The following is a 16,147-nucleotide window of genomic DNA, read 5'->3' on the forward strand; positions in this document are numbered from 1 at the left end:
TGGTCCCTCACCTCGGTCTGACTTTGCCGTCGCGACCTTGTTAATAGCGAGGTTATTTCCGTTTAGGACGTGTGAGTCGAGACGCTTAGTAGGGGCGAATAAAATTGTGGGACTGGCCTAAGATGCCGTTCAACTTTCCCTGTAGCACGTCAGAGTCGACAAGATGTTGTACTTATTCGTTGATATGTTGAGCGTGATTGCACGGTTGGGAAGTCTTTAATCTAGCGGGCGGACTCCAAGGGTACCCAGCTCGACTAGCCAAAGACTAAACATGTATGCCCAGGTGATATTCCAAGTCAAATTTAGCAGAGAGCGTGTGAATGCTTCTTGTACTCAAGGGTTGGTAAATATAGTCGTGAGCTGGTATGCCGCAGCTCATGCCTAGTCGAACAGACAAGCAGTACAAGAAGAACATCGTTCAGCTACTTCTGACAGCTTGATTTTGAAGCTCATTGTAGCCCGGTCTTGTAGCCCTGTGCAGCCTGTTTTTCAACCCTTCAAAATAACACAAATCATCAGTTGCGCCGTTTTGAGCAGTGATGCTCTGTGTCATTTTGAAGGGTTGAAAAACAGGCTTCAAAGAGCTACAAGTCAGGCCGCAGAGGACTTCGAAATCGGGTTGCAGAGAGGGCTTTACAATCGAAGGTTTTGGGGAGCGAGGTTCGAAAGAGGGGTTAGGCATCATTTTTGTAGTGTAATTTGGTGTAACGATTGCCTTCGGAATGCCACTTTGAGAAAATGCGACGAGGGCTTAATAGGGCTCGGAACGTTAAAAGGTTTAAATACAAAGATAATATCAAAGATTGTCAAAGGTCCTTGGTTTTTTAAGAGGATAAAAGGAAATAATAACTATTATTTATATAAGATAAAAATACATGTGCTTAAGGCTCTTACCTGGGCACGTGTTTAATCTGTGTAACCAATAGGCCCTTTGTCGGTGAAGCCCCTTTATTGGGCTTCGCGAACCGTTAGGCCTCTTCCGTGTAACAGAAAACAAGAGCTCTGTGTAACACCCGTTGGATTGTGTAACAGGCAGGACTTTTAAATTGCACCTCCGTATAAGACATTGACAAACCAGGAAATTTTCTCGAGGTCTATAACTGGCAGCAGTAGAAGTTTATTCACCTGTATGATAAATGGTTTCCTAGAAGCAATAATATAGGCAAATTAGGAAAACCAGCTATATTATGCACCTATTGCAAAGGGTCGCATGTCTAGGATGCGGCAGTCAGTAAGTAGTGGGATTAATAAAGGGCTGGAGAGGGAATTACTTTGTCGAGATTTTACATACTCTTACAAAGCATTATATACTAATATAGTATATCAATTAATAAGAAATATATAGAGGAAGTTTTCGAAGTGGTTGAGTATTTATTAGACTTATACGATATTAAAACGCACCTCGCAGCCTCTAATTGTGAGAAGGATGCCTCATACCTTGGCTGTTCAGACATGCGGACCTATATGCGAGAATTCCGAATATCTTGCTTTCTCTGAGATTAGGATCAGGACGATAAAAATAAAACGTCACGCCGGCATCAGAGTCAGATATTTGATAAGGCTAGATTAAATGCATTATTATAACACCTGGCTTTGGTAGTACTCGAGAGATGCATGCTGTTCTTGAACGTCTGGTGTTACGTAAAACTTTAGTATTCACAAATTCACTGCATTTAACTTGTAACAGCCGCCGAAGCCATAGCCCGGCTCACTTCACGTGTTTCCACACCTTCAATCCTATCAGCTTTCTGGAACTTTACACCGACATGGCGCAAACTGCGAAAGCCTGTTCCTTTCTTGGTAGCCCGTGGGCGTTAGATGATGTCATACCGATCCCGTTCAATTCCGTGTCTGAAACAGACAGTGACGTCAAAGTGATGGACGTCCAGCATCCTGCCTCGGCGGTTGTGGCGTCCATGGTTAACTTTTGGTTCATCGCCCTCCGTTCCAGTCAGATGTATACCGGCCGACTCACAATGTCAATGTCACCCTTCTTACAACGAACCGTCCCTCTTCAATAACGAGTTCGCCGGACAAATTGACGTAGGATCTCGGCCGGGCCATCGGGAAGGAATCTCGGAGTTTTACACAAGTGATGTGTTACTCACCAGTCGCAGGCTGGGCCGGCTCTAGTTAATAGTCGGAGCGCTATGGATGATATGAGGTGTTGACGAGCAGTGCAGGTGAACTACCCACAACGATGCAACACTAGTTTATCCAGGCATCGCGTAAACTTCAAGCGTATAGTAATTCCTTGGTTACACTCCCATGACCTATGACCAACGTAACATTCAACTGCTCAGATCGACCGCCAGTGTCTCGTCTCTGCTCACATAAACCCCGTTAGGTTCATCCGGGAGCCCTAGCCGTTACATGCTGGTTAAATTCAATTTCCGCAGCGGCGGAGCTAATAGAATCCTTGAGACTGTTCGGGACCATCTATTCAACGTATGTGGAAAGGCTATCGGCAGGCGCATGTAACGGTCCTAGCTGAGTATATTGAAAACTAGCTCGGCGACTACAACGAGGATCGCTAACGCCAAAGAGGGGAGGGAAAGCTCTTGAGCTGCTGAGCTCGATGACTGAGTAACTTCCCTTATCGGTGTGTCGCGGCCGACAGCCCGGAGCTAAAGGCGAAAGTGTAAGCCGACTGGAGCAATATCGGGCTTAGCCTGTTACCGTACAAGCCAAAAAATATGTTTCTTTTTGTATACTGAGTTTAATATACTTGACGTATATAAAATTCAAGACAAAGAATATAAGCTTTTGTTATTATAGTGTGGAGTAAGAAAATGCAAAGTTTAATGCTATAGAGTTTATTCTAATTGAAGAGGCGTCGTAATTGAGACGCATTTTAGCATGCTTGTAAAATTAAATTTATAGTGGCTTTTTTCGATCCACTACGCAGTTACACAGTATTTACTTGTAGGATGAGATGGTTCTAGCCTTTTGTATCTCGTTTTTTGACTACTTCTACGTATATGAAAACAGTGTCCAGAACTATTCTACGTGACGATTTTAGCCTGTATACTTGGGAATATCTCGAGCACTTTAGTTTTATAGTTTACAGTTCAACTTTAAAACTAGTTTTTGAGTTATAGTAGAAACTTCTAAGTTTGTAGTAGTTACTTTAATGGCTTATTTTAAATTCCAACATATTTCACTCATACTACAACTTGGAGATTATCCTTAACAAAGTACGCGCTTGTAAGTAGGAGACTAGTTAAATATAAATATCTGTTTAATCTCCTTGTACTATTCTTCACCGTCTTTCTGCAACTTCCACTCGTCTATCTTAAAATACCTTAAAGATCTCAAACTATCTAATTAACTAAAATGCTCTTCGCAAACTTGCTCGTCCTTGCAACTGCCGCTCTGGGCGCCGTCATTAATTACGACGGCGCTGAATACGACGACGGTCAATACGACGATCAATTCCTCATCGGGCCACCAGTAGGTCGTCTTACCCCTGTACAAAATAACCTTGGTCTCACATAATGCAGGCTGAGCTCTCTCATAAAGAGAATTGCCATCAGCCAGACATCAGGGTTTTGCGAAATGAGGAGTGTGTCCAGCTCTCTCCTAGTGCGCCGCCTCCTTTGTAAGCATGGAAACCATCGTTGCCCCTTTTTATTCTATTTTACTAACAGGGTGAATACAGCCCTTACAGGTCTATTCGAGTCAACTCACGACACTGCACGCTGTATCGGTAGGTCCCTTGCTTCGCGCTCGGTATTTGTGCGACGAAGACTAACATGGCATAGGGATAACAAGTGCCAGACTCAGCTTGCCCGTGTCCAGCATACCCAATGCCACAATATTCCACCTTTTGCCAGATTCAGCTCTATCAGGTGCTCAAACAAAGATTAATTGAAATGCAGAGGATGATGGGATGTAATTCTCGCAGGGAAGCCAAGGGAGTGGCGGATTTCCTGAGACGCTTTGGTACAGGTTTTTCTCCCCTGCAAGTACATATCTTTGGGGTTTTCCCTGTACTGTCATGCAAATGCAGAGGCTTTGTTTTTGAGTCAGGGTATGCTTCTCTTGACTTGTGATAATGCAACATACATCATGTCATGCGCTTAAGAAGTGAAAGTGAATCTGTGTGATTTCTACGTGTAATCCCTCTGTCCCGCTGAACTCATCTCCCAATACCCCTAGGACTTGAACGCCAGGGCAACCTGAGCCAGTTCTCTCTTTGCCGAAGGCGCAGTGTGAGGGAGGACGTGTATTAGTGTATGAATTAACACGCAGCCTTCCGCGGCTACAGGGGATAAGAGCGGATGTCCCTTTGAGGCGTGTGAGCGACATGAAGTAGTGTCTCCAGTAGGCTTACTACTACAAATAATATTTTTACAAAGAATATGCACGAGCGTGTTTACTCTGCTTAAATAGTACAATCTTTTAACATTTTTATAGCACTTTATGTTCCTTTAGACTAGCTAAAAGAAGACATGAACAAAGTTTACTCTTAAGGTAAAACGAGCATCTCGTAGACAAAGCAGTACATGGTCATTTCTTAAGGACAAGATCGAGCCACTGTTATCCATGTTACGCCAATATAACCCCCTTTCCCCCTAGTTCTGAGATATAAAGACAATACGACTCCTCGCCTATCTATCCAGTATTATTTAAAGTCTCCCCCGCAGGCTTGTCTATGCAAAAGCTGAATAGAGCGAGGACGGACAATAAGGGACAAGCAAAACTAGCACACCTACTGGTTCTACTGCAGACTTGCGTATTGTGATATGCTAAAGTGATACCACATGTGCTAAAGGAATATAATATCATGGTGAATATATATCACACTTTTTTTCGGCCAAGTGTGATATCACAATTGCTAAAGTGATATGCACGTGACGTCCGCCCCAGAATTTTTCTTTTTCTGGCGGTCAACAAGCGCCCAAAAGAATAGCTTAAAATAATCTTAAGAAGGTTAAATGTATTGGTCGCTGGCTGCGTGACAGGCATATCTAGAACACGCTTGATGGCGGCAGGGTAGGCGCAATACTAATACCGGTCTTGATAGTGGCAGTGACGATGACTTGGAAATAAATTACGACTAATGCTATGGAAAAATCGGTTCATAATATCGAAGGTGCCAGAGAGCTAAAGTGATATCACAGGTGCTAAAGGGATATTCTAGCACACTTAATTTTATTCTGTGAATATAAATATAAATATCACTTTAGCGCGTGATATCACAATACGCAAGTCTGTTCTACTGGTTTATTTGGCCGTGACCTGATCCGCGGGCCGCAGGGTGGCTTGCTGATTCTGAGAGTAAGCCACAAACGCTCACTGTCCAATGGCAGTTTGCTACGGGCAAGGACAGGCCGTCGTGTGATAGTTGCATTACATTCACTTACGATTATGGAAACAGATGCCACATGCCACGGGAAGTCTGGTGTCCCGTGCCAGAATATCACTGGCTATGGCTCATTCCCGCATCCCCCTGGTAGTTTCGCGATTCACCGAATCCAACCTCAACCGTGACATATGACTATGCCAGCTCAACATATTCACCGCCAGACACAACGTAAACAGGGTCTCCCGCAGTGTTTACCCTCTGGATTTATAATGTGTTGGGTCTCGTGAGCGTTTTAATGTCACCGATGTCTCATCTCATGCACCATCATTAGTTTTAGTTACATCTACAGAGGAGTGTTGTCGCCAATCGGCCAAGTTGGCAGCCTCTGGGCTCATGCAGTCTGCAACGCACGAAGCCATTGAGGGGTTGGGTTATAACCTCCTGACAGGCTATTGTCCATAGATGTCTTTTTGTTTTTTTGAAAATATTTTACTAAAATTTATTGTTTTGGAGTACGGCACGTTAAGTGAGAGTTATATATAAACGTAACCCTCAGGTAAAAAAACATAAATTTTGTATTTTAGACTTGAAAGGCCAAGTGTTGACGCATCTGCGTGCGGGGCTCGTGAATCAGAGTCGTGATAAAGTTCTAGTTACTGCATGTTACATGAAAGTAACGTCTCCCTCCGAGACCGGCTGCACATGTACCAAGGATGCATTATCACGGAACATCAAGAGTTAGGGAGCTAGGCATGGAGGCCCAACAGCAATAACCTAAATGCCTCAGTGTCATCCAGGTCAGGTTACACACACTTATTGTCATCATGATATATACGAGACACCTGTCAGGCTCCAGATTGAGCCCCCAAGGACCTTTAGGAACCCAAAGACAATTATTACTTGATATTGAAACTATTTGTGAGCCTTTACATAGAGGTCTTGCATCACTGTGTCATCTTTGCCCGTCTGTCTACTATAAAGATCCCGTCCGGCCAGGAAACAAGAACTTTGAAGCAAAACCAAGCTGTGTTGTCATTTTAATTATACCTACAATTCAAAGGACAAAGGTGAAGGTCTTGTTGCCACCAACGTCGCCATGTCTCACAACGCACCTACGTCTGGTCACGAGAAGCTTGTCCAGGAACTTCTTGATATGATAAAGGCAAAAAAATGGGAAAACGACTTTGCCTCCGGAATTGAGCGTGCCATTGCCGCGGCTCCAGTTGACCTTGAAAAAGCCCATATCAAAAAGGGAGCCACCAATGATGAAACCATAAACTATTTTCTCGACTTTTGCGATCGCTACTTAAGATGGGTGCCGTATACCACGTCTGCCAGAGATGAGCCGCTCTGGGTGCTCTCGCTATTCTACTTTGTCTTTCATCAAAAGGGCATTATAGAGAAGCAAACGCCCATAGAACCAAAATATATCGGCCAACATACAGAGTTGTCTCTGTGGCTTCAGAAATACGCCCGCACGCTGGGAACATGGATGGACACGGCAGCGTCTGCTGACATTGTCTCGTCTTTCAGCGAGAACCCGGAATACACCGTCTATCAATACGAGAAGCCGACAGGGGGCTGGAATTCCTACAATGCCTTCTTTACTCGAAAGGTGAATCCGGTATACAGGCCTGTTGCCCCGAACAACACCGTCGCCAGTCCGTGCGATGCCAAGTTTGATGGTTTCTGGCCTATTACTTCGGACGGAGTAGTGGAACTCAAGGGATTAAAGTGGCCAATCCAGCAGCTGCTAAAGGATATCCCTGCTGACTTGGTAAACAAGTTTCATAATGGCATATTTATGCATTCGTTTCTTCTGCCGAATAACTACCATCGCGTCCATGCTCCAGTCAGCGGGACGGTCAAGCACCGCGAAAAGATCCCGGGAGATGTCTATCTTGAAGTGACGGCAGATTCGGAGACTGGAAAGCTGCTGCTTCCTCCTCGACGAATGGAACCAATGCCATATAAAGACCGCGACGGCAAGAGGCAGATTGACGCGCAGAATCATCCTGGTTATCAGTGGAATCAGGTGCGTGGGCTGTGGTTGATTGATACTACAGGCTCAAAGGATATCGATATTGGCCATGTGGCACTTTTTGCCGTTGGCATGGCACAAATCTCCTCGGTCCAGTGGGATGACACGGGCAAGCCGAACACACAAGTTAAAAAGGGAGATGAGCTGGGCATGGTCTCATACGGCGGTTCCGACTATATTCTCATGTTTGAGCCTGGCAAGGTTCACTTTAGCAGTGAGAGAGGTAATGAGAGCCCTAAAAAGGATGTTTTGTACTTGCAAGGCGCAGCTCTTGTCAACAAGATTTGATGATTATGGAAGTGCTGGCGACGCTTTCGGTGCTTTCTAGTTGTCGTTGCTTACTCTTTCGCTATTCTTGTTTCCCTTGCTTTGATTTCTTTTCAAGGTTAAAATTGCGCATGTGTCAAGACCAGGTCGCTCATTCAGACTACGCACACAATGCTGCTTTTGTCAAATCACGAGCGATATGTGACGGTACAAGGCAAGGATCAACCAACCAAAGACAGAGAGACCACACCCCAAGATGGCAGCAGACTAGTGAAGGAGGTGTTGTCAATAGAGAATTTGCCAACTGATCAGCTTGAGCAATGTTTAAAGAACAGATCTATAAGTTCTTCCAATTTCCTCCCCCGAGGGTCTAAGCTGTTTTGCTCGTAGTAACCGTGCCCATGGATGTTCTCGACATCATCTCCAAACTCATGTCCTACCCTATACGTAGCCTCGTACAAAAAGATGAGCTCGCTTTTGTGATGTCCGTTTCAGTTGAGAGGGAGAAATTCGAGTTCTGCACTCTGACTGATCTACATAAGATGATTTATAATATAAAGCCTGTTATTTTCTGCAATTCTTCCCGCATGGGCGGCTTGCTTGCTGAGAAGACATATATCTGGAGTGTAAAGTTTCTCATGTGCACAGTGCCATGGCGCCGACTTGGCAAAAGACAATCAAGGCAGAAATACATTTTAATACTCTTCATCTTTCACTGCGTATTCACTACACCATCAACGGGCTCCAATAATTAACCGTTACCTCCCCACCAACCGTGACAACTATTCTATGGTATCGACTGTGGCGGTCGCAGCGGTGCCGCATCAACCTCGTTTCTAGTGACGATGCGCCCGCGTCACATACTTTTCGGATATGTTTCTGGATATAACTGCCAGCGACTACTCGTGAGAGCTTGGTGCGCCAGGCTTGAGATGAAAATTGAACCGATTGACCAACCCGGGGGCGGGGGGGCATTGAATAGAAACTCGCAGTGGGGAAGTTGCGAGTAAGCACCCTTCAAATGTTTGGCTATTAAGGGGGAGGCGTAGCCGTGCGAGCTGGGAGGCGCAGAGATCAGACCGAGTAAGTAGCCAGCCTGCTTGGCAACTACATAGTCGACACGAGTCAAAACAACAACGGTGGAGATGAAACAGTGGACAACATGGCTGAAGCAGAGGCAGCCCATTCGCCTACCGGTCGCATGTCGTTGATGACAGGTCGATGAAAAAAATTACACAAGAGTCGCCAACTGCTGCCCCAAGGGCGTCGTCATGTGGCATGTTTCGGCATCTGGAAAACCTAGCCCACGGCCCGCAATGGCATCGATGCCATGTGGACATGTTGGCTGGCACTGCCCACATCGATCCACCAGACTCGAATACCAGGCGCCAAATATGATGCCGACTGACGACGCTGCGAGCAAGCGAGCCCCGTGGAGGCTCATAGTTCCTTCCTATTGCAATATAGGCTGATAAATGATGGATCCGCAACGTACGAACTCGGGCATTTTGAGCGGTCGACCTTGGCAAATGTCTTGACTCCACTCGTTGCCAAAGCTAGCTGACGTTCAATGTTGGTCATTACGTATGTATGTATGTAGGGGTGTAAGTGGACGCGATGGCGGGTTTGCGAAGCATCTGCGGGCTCTGCCAATCGAAACAAAGGCTGTTGAGTCTCGAGAGTAGGTGAGATGATTCGCATTACAAGTATGACTCTAATAGCGGTTGTGCCTGTGGGCTTTATTCAATTAGATTCATGCGCACCCCAGAGTTCATGTCAGTACATGTGCTGACTTGAAACAACTGCCAGCACGTGGAATGAAGCCGCCAGCAGGGCCTCTCGCCCATACATGGGAGGCGTAGCATGTTCCTCCAGTAGCGCTTCTTTGGAAATAAGCATACATATGTAGCCGGAAAGCCCGTCAAGTTGGTAAGAAGGTTGTGTAGCCTATCGTCTTTATTTCTGTCCGCAGCGTCGTAATCGGCCGGGTAGGGTCGCACGCACGCACGATCGGGCCACAAGCAAATGGACAAGGAAGCAGATCGGTCGCAAGGGTTCACAGATGGCGTCTGAACCACGGGGTAGCAGTCACGAAGCACCTGGAACAGGTTAATTTGGCAAATCCCCATGCTTCTATGTACACATGCAATGTAAAGCTAAACTACACCGCTTACTCAAGTTGCTTTTATCTACTATACACTTTGAACTTTTCTTGTCCTGCTTTAGTAGGCCCATCCAGCACTCCTTCAGCCAACGCCACGCAAGGCACAAAAAAAGAAACAAGCTCAAGGCCACCCCAAAACACCAACTCGCTCTCCATTCAATCCCCTAGCCATCTTGTGACGATAGCCACCGGACGAAGCTTCATTTACGCCTTGTAACCAGCGTAGTGGGGATACGTAGGCCAGCCCCAAGGCACAGCCTTCTGCATCAGCTGGTGATCCAAGCCCTGGGTGCCATTATTCATGTACATGAACTTGGTATAAGGGACGTCGGCATGGTAGGAGAATCGGGTTCCGGCAGGGATGAACGCGACGTCGCCGTGGAGCAAGGCAACGGACTCGTATCCGTCAACAGCCAGAATAAGATGGCCGTCTTCCATCTGCAGGGCAAAGTGGTGCGGCAGAGTGGTCGTGGTTACCGTCTCGTTATCAAGCTTGGGCGACAGAATGACCGTGCCCATGGTGAAGTCCTTTTCGGTATTCTTGTCGGCAAACGGCTGGACAATCTTGTATCCGTTCTCCGCGTTGAGGAACTTGGGGCCGTAGTCCTTGGCGATGGCGTAGGGCTCGCCGTACTTGCTCGGCAGCTCGTTGGGGCCGTTGTGCCAGTTGAGGCGGCTGTCGCCGGCGGTGCCGTTGACGAAGTCGCGACGCGGCACGAAGTTGTCGTGCAGGTACAGGTCCAGCGAGTTGAGGCTGGCGATGGCCTCGGGCGAGAGTGTGCCGGCAAACGGCGACTCGTCGAAGGCGGTGGCGAGGTAGGGCGCCGAGACGCTCGAGCTGTACTTGCCCTCGCCGTAGAAGACGTCGAACAGGTGCTCGAAGCCCGCGGGGTGGAAGACGTGGGTTAGCTGCGCATCGGGATCGACGAGCTGGAACGTGTGGATGGTGCCGGTCGGCAGACTGGCGTAGTCGCCCGGGGTGGCCTGTCGCGCCTCTTGCTCCCCCTCGGATGTGTTCTTCTGGGCCCAGAACTGGACGCGGCCCCTGGCGCAGTAGAGGTGTTCGTGGACGTTGTGGTGGTCGTGGTAGCGCGCCGAGACGTTGTTGTTGAACTGGCCGTTGTGCTGGATCATGGAGAAGGCGCCGCCGCTGGAGTTGGTGGTGATGGCGAAGCGCAACACCTCGGCCTGGGAGAGCATGATGGAGCGTCCCCTGTATTTGGGGAGCACGTAGGGGCGCACAAAGTCGGGGGCCTGGCTCACGACCATGTTCTGAGGCGAGGCGGCTGCTCCTCCTGCACCCGGTGCGCAGGCGCCTTCAATGGTGGCGGCGGCCAGCGCGAAAACGAGAGCCTGTGTAAATCCCATGGTGGCGAATGAGGCAAGTAGTCAATGGCAGAAAGGAGTGGACGGCAAAGGATGGATGGCCAGTGACGATTCCCAGCCAGAGCCGCGGGATTCCCGGGCAATATATACGATAGATTGATGTCGCGATGGCATCAAGACCAGTACCCACAGATCGGACATCCCATCCCATCCCGGCCGAGAAGCACCAGCGCTTCGGCTTCGTCTAGGCCACGGCCCCCGTTGATTGGACACGCTCTCAACAACAGGCGATAGACGCCGCATGAAGCATAACTCCCCAGCGGTTCCATCTGGTCTAGCCAGGGCCCTGCTCTCAGCATTGTCAATGCAACCCACACGCGCGTCACTGCAATTTCTACCTGCCAAGACGGGTAGCATGTTGTACATGAATCGCTTGCGTCTCCCTGCAAGCTGTGAGGACGCAGGAGGACCTTGGCTCGTATGATGGCCGACCAAGCGGCTTGTTCACGACCTGGCCCGTGTCTGCTGCCTCACCCACGGCGACTGGGACGGGGCCGTTTTGTGCTGGGATTCACTGAGGAGGCTGTTGAGCTTGACGTCTGGTTTTTGGCGGGCGGCCTGCTTGGATTGATGCTTGACTCCATGTCATGACTAGCCAGTGGGCTCAGAGCCTGTCAACTTGGCCCCGTTCCCGCCTGCTTAGAAATGCGTTTTGACTCGGAAGCTGGTGAATGAAGGGGCCATCGAGCTGAGCATGTCAGCATTGAGTTGGAAGCGACAAGGTGTGAACAGGCACGGCTCCGACTGGCTTTTGTGCGAAGTGGTTGAGGATATCGTCACCTGTCATATCGCGCTAGCCGCGAGGACAGAGGTTTGTCGAGAGGAATCGTATCCTGTTTTTCATGCTATTTACTCCTAGTGACTAAAGACCACAAGAGAAATGGCCGTTTGTTATTGTTCCAAGTGATTGCGACTGAAAGGTCTATCCCTTCTAGAAGCTGAACTTACAAGGAACCCTTGGGACGCCGGAAATTACGAACATCTGGGGCCTTGCCTCTTAAAAAACTCCCGAATTAGAATGGTTCAATAGGACGGTTCAAGCTTCGACCAGCGTCCACAAGATGGTGAGACAATGCAAAATACTACCCCGACCATACTCCGAAGGGAAATAGCTCGGGTTCCTCTGTTGCTCACCGTCTTGGATCATCTACTGCTTGTTGGCACAGATGCAAGGCATCTCGTGTCCCCATTTTTCTTGATAAATGCAATCAGAAGGCCAGCTTAGTTCAATAACCCTGTAGGACATTAGCCCGTCCCTCGACTCATGGCAAATGATGGCGTTGTTTCATCTGATGCTGGCGTGAAAGATGGGGTCTGCTTACCAAGTATTTTTCTGGTCGAGGTGAAAAAAAGAAAGAACCTGAGATATCCCGTACTCGATTCTTGACGATAATGAATTGTAGAGGAAATGACCCGAGTGGCGTGACAACCAATGTGCTCCAAGGCCGATCAGTGTCGACCCAGCTCACCCATCACAATCTCCTACCTCATTCAAATAGGCATAAAAGCCCCAATCCATGCGTCAGCTACCTTGGTCGATAAGAAGACATCCCTAGGACATAATGACTTATACGGCTCAACCAGAAAGCAAAGGCCATCGCTTACAGCTCGGAGACTAGGAGAGATGTTTTGTGCCACGTTTAGACTGTTGAAAGAGTCTCCAAGTTTATTCACTCTGCAGAAGAGTCACAAAAAGAAGGCACTCCAATTCACGGCAAGGAGGACCCGTCGTGTTCCATTGAACAGCTTCTCGGTACTCCGCCAAGGTAATATAGATGATTTATCATGACGTACGACGTTTCTCCGTTAGATTGTCGTTAGTTGGAGGGCCGGCTCATCATATATTTGCATCATTTGAACCATGCCACTATTCATGTGCTCCTCCACATCAAAATGTCAACTGGTTCGCTTCACAACGCATCTACGCGGGTACAACAACCTACGAGGCACGCAGCATCTTGCCTACTTGTGCTTTACACTGTGCACATGGACACATTCCCTGTCCTCGCCACAGCTGCTACGTGTGTCATTTCGCGAGACACTTGCTCTGTCCTAAACACGAAAAATACTTGACTTTTCCTTGTTCACATCTCTCAGGTATGGTCATGGGCTACGATCGAATTAAGTGATATTAAAGCTTTCCCGACACAAAATTGCCCCGCAATAAGCAGAGCCGTCTGTCCGAGATAATACATAGTGAAGAGTAGCCAAATCATGCCGTGGCCCAACCATTGCAGATCGTCGAATCATTTCGCACAAGCATAAAATGACACATGAAATCGTTGAATACCATATTGTCTGTATACATGTTTCGAGGTATACTAGGTCAATCACCACGTCCACGACTACACGACCGGCAGATCATCCCGTCTCTTCATCAAGAGCTTCGTGTAGATATTCATAAACGGAAACTCATGAATATGTCCATTTGTCGGCCTCCCCTTCCCATCCGGATACTTGATGTCATAGCGCAGCAAGAGCGTAGCAACAATCATCTTCATCATGTCGGAGGCCATGAAACGCCCCGGACAAGCCCATTTGCCATAACCAAAATGCAAGTGAATCTTGTCCGTGGTAGCGTACTGGTGTTTGTTTTCCTGGCCGGGGTCCCGGCGGCGCTGCTCGTAGTAGCGAAGCCCGTTGAACGATTCGGCGTCCTCGAGCACCGTCGGATCGCTGGAGATGGAGTGCGGCGGGATGCAGAGCTGCGTGCCGTACGGGACGTGCGTGCCGTCTTGCAGAGTGATGCCGGCGGGCGCTTTGACGACGCGAAGAAATCCCACTAGTGGCAGGGTGTATTAGCATTCGAGTCGTGGTGCTCATACGGGGCTTGGGAAGACGTACACAGTGAAAGGGGGTTATGCCGCTGAGATCTACAATATCATCTGTTAGCTTCTGGCATGGGTTTAAGGCGCCGTAATGGCAGGGGGGGACTGCTGACTCTCGCATGAAGCTGTCCATTTTGCGTAAACCCGACAAGGACTGCTTTGTGAAACGCATCTCGCTCTTTTGGAGCGTCGTTTGAGCCTCTTCACGTAGCAAGTCGATGTACTCGGGGCGAGAGACGAGGTCGAAAATCACATGGGATCCAGATGCCGCCGTGCTGTGGCCGGCGATGGCAGTCATGGTCATCATTAGCTGGGCCAGAGTATCAGGTTGACCCTCTTCGTCGTCGGGATTCGTCATTTCTACCATGGATTGCAGCAAGTCGTTGGGTTTCACATAGTCAACACCGGTGGTTTCGAGGTCTCGCCGACGTTCCACCTCGGGTATGAGCACCTTTTTTCCTGCGCGGAGATGGGCCTTGTATTTCCAAGAAAATGGGAGGCAAAGGTCCAGAAGCGGCCGCATAAAGCAAGGAACGGACCTCATGGCGATTTGTGTTATCGTTACTGCCCACCGAACCGGGTCAGCGCATTTGCCCACTTGGTTATATGGAAACCTTACCATTGTCAGCGTGTCCAAACGCGGCTTTGAGCCATCCGGGATCTCGACATAGCGGCAGTCCTACAAAGGTTCGGTGTACTATGCGCTCGACTACCCTCAGAATGAACGGTTGAATCGACACCGAGGTCCAGTCTATGCCAAATATGACCGGCGCGTCAGCTTATATAGTTTTCGAATCAGAAGCGTGGGAGAAAGTACCCTGACAGGGAGGCAGATCAGTGCGTAGGGAATACTCCAGCTCATCCACCATTTCATCGCATAGCTTGGCAAGATTGGGCGTGATTTTCATCTATCAAATGCTTAGCACGGGTCCAATTGGAACATTGAAGTCATCAGGGCAAGCATGTACCTGAAACGCGCGGATGCCGACGTCGTGTTTTCCCAGCAATCCGAGGCCACTATAGCGGCCGCCAAAATTCTAACGCAGTGAGTGGTGAGATTGCGTTGATATACATTGGAAAGGCATAGTTCGCGTGTCTTCCTTCATACCTCTATCAAGCCATGGATTGCACTTAGCTCCTGGGGTGGTCTGTTGTGAAGGTCGTCTAAATAGTTTCTGGATAGGATGAGCAAATCCCCGTCATACCGCGAAATCTGGAATAGGGAGTCTTTCCACTGTTGAGAATCGTTAGAAACTTGACGTGTCCGGGAACAAGCACCAATGGGTAGTCCGCAGACCTTCTTGTAACCTTCACTTATCATTGACGAAGCGCTGAAGGTGTAACGTATCTGAGCTAAGAAACGCGGCTCCCATGATGAGCGGTACCCTACATATGGTACGTCGATGCCGGTAGAAGGTTTCCAGTACAACGAAGCGCATATTACCAGGACAAGAATGGCAAGTATTACTTGTATCGCAGGCACATTGTAAACTGATGAGTGGAAAAACGTGGACAGAGCATTGCGCGAAAGAGATTGGGTCGAGTTGCTGTCATGCATATTTAAACGGGTAGGATGGAGAAATCGGGGAAAGGGGATCGGTTGACGTCGTCCGTACCACTCTGTCGAGGGGACATAGCAGGCTTTAAGAGGATTGATATAGTCCAGCAGGTGTGGATGCAGACGGAGATGGCCATTTCCTACCGTGTCATCAGCGGCAACATCGGATTCGAGGGTGGATCTTGTGCTGCGGCTAGATGCTGTGTTACACTGTCCAGGTTGGTGCTGTTGACGCAATATACCCCTATCTGCGTAGAAATCCATTTGAGAAGTTTAACAAAGTACAAACGGGCCAGATTTGTAAAAGTACTGTACTTTGGTCTCAGCTTACGTCGACCCTACCCGAGCCAAAGATATATACACGGTACTTTGCATCTGACAGTAAAATATTGACCAGCGTTATGGAGAGTTATGAAAGGCTGAACCAACTTTCCGACTTTTCATCCCATCAACTTTTTAATTGTAAATTTCAATGCAAACGAGGCCAAGTTACTCGACCTGGAATCCTCATGCTAGGTTCTTATTTGTGGTCTATATTGTATCTCATCCAATAGCAAAATACGCCCATTATCAAAATGTCACGCTCACCGCA

At 48.3% G+C, this 16,147-nt stretch overlaps 4 protein-coding genes across 4 annotated transcripts; 2 read left to right on the plus strand and 2 right to left on the minus strand.

Moving 5' to 3' along the window:
• Nucleotides 1-3,336: 3,336 nt before the first annotated feature.
• Nucleotides 3,337-3,870, plus strand: G6M90_00g104970 (uncharacterized protein; the record flags this gene model as incomplete). Its single annotated transcript, XM_066131662.1, has 4 exons — nucleotides 3,337-3,453; nucleotides 3,504-3,601; nucleotides 3,662-3,709; nucleotides 3,765-3,870. 4 exons carry the CDS (start codon nucleotides 3,337-3,339, stop codon nucleotides 3,868-3,870), a joined length of 369 nt encoding a protein of 122 aa, XP_065987737.1.
• A 2,537-nt stretch (nucleotides 3,871-6,407) lies between these two features.
• Nucleotides 6,408-7,640, plus strand: psd1 (Phosphatidylserine decarboxylase proenzyme 1; the record flags this gene model as incomplete). The annotated part of the gene is made up of 1 exon (XM_014686001.1): nucleotides 6,408-7,640. The coding sequence occupies one exon, from the start codon at nucleotides 6,408-6,410 to the stop codon at nucleotides 7,638-7,640; it is 1,233 nt and encodes a 410-aa protein (XP_014541487.1).
• A 2,347-nt stretch (nucleotides 7,641-9,987) lies between these two features.
• Nucleotides 9,988-11,151, minus strand: QDOI_1 (Quercetin 2,3-dioxygenase; the record flags this gene model as incomplete). Its single annotated transcript, XM_014686002.1, has 1 exon — nucleotides 9,988-11,151. The coding sequence occupies one exon, from the start codon at nucleotides 11,149-11,151 to the stop codon at nucleotides 9,988-9,990; it is 1,164 nt and encodes a 387-aa protein (XP_014541488.1).
• A 2,363-nt stretch (nucleotides 11,152-13,514) lies between these two features.
• On the minus strand, nucleotides 13,515-15,555 carry ltmK (Cytochrome P450 monooxygenase ltmK; the record flags this gene model as incomplete). The annotated part of the gene is made up of 8 exons (XM_014686003.2): nucleotides 13,515-13,951; nucleotides 14,014-14,042; nucleotides 14,111-14,561; nucleotides 14,617-14,748; nucleotides 14,815-14,905; nucleotides 14,966-15,034; nucleotides 15,106-15,231; nucleotides 15,295-15,555. The coding sequence occupies 8 exons, from the start codon at nucleotides 15,553-15,555 to the stop codon at nucleotides 13,515-13,517; spliced, it is 1,596 nt and encodes a 531-aa protein (XP_014541489.2).
• Nucleotides 15,556-16,147: the final 592 nt, after the last annotated feature.

This window comes from Metarhizium brunneum, chromosome 6 (genome assembly GCF_013426205.1).
Source record: "Metarhizium brunneum chromosome 6, complete sequence".
NCBI classification, from domain to species: Eukaryota; Fungi; Ascomycota; class Sordariomycetes; order Hypocreales; family Clavicipitaceae; genus Metarhizium; species Metarhizium brunneum.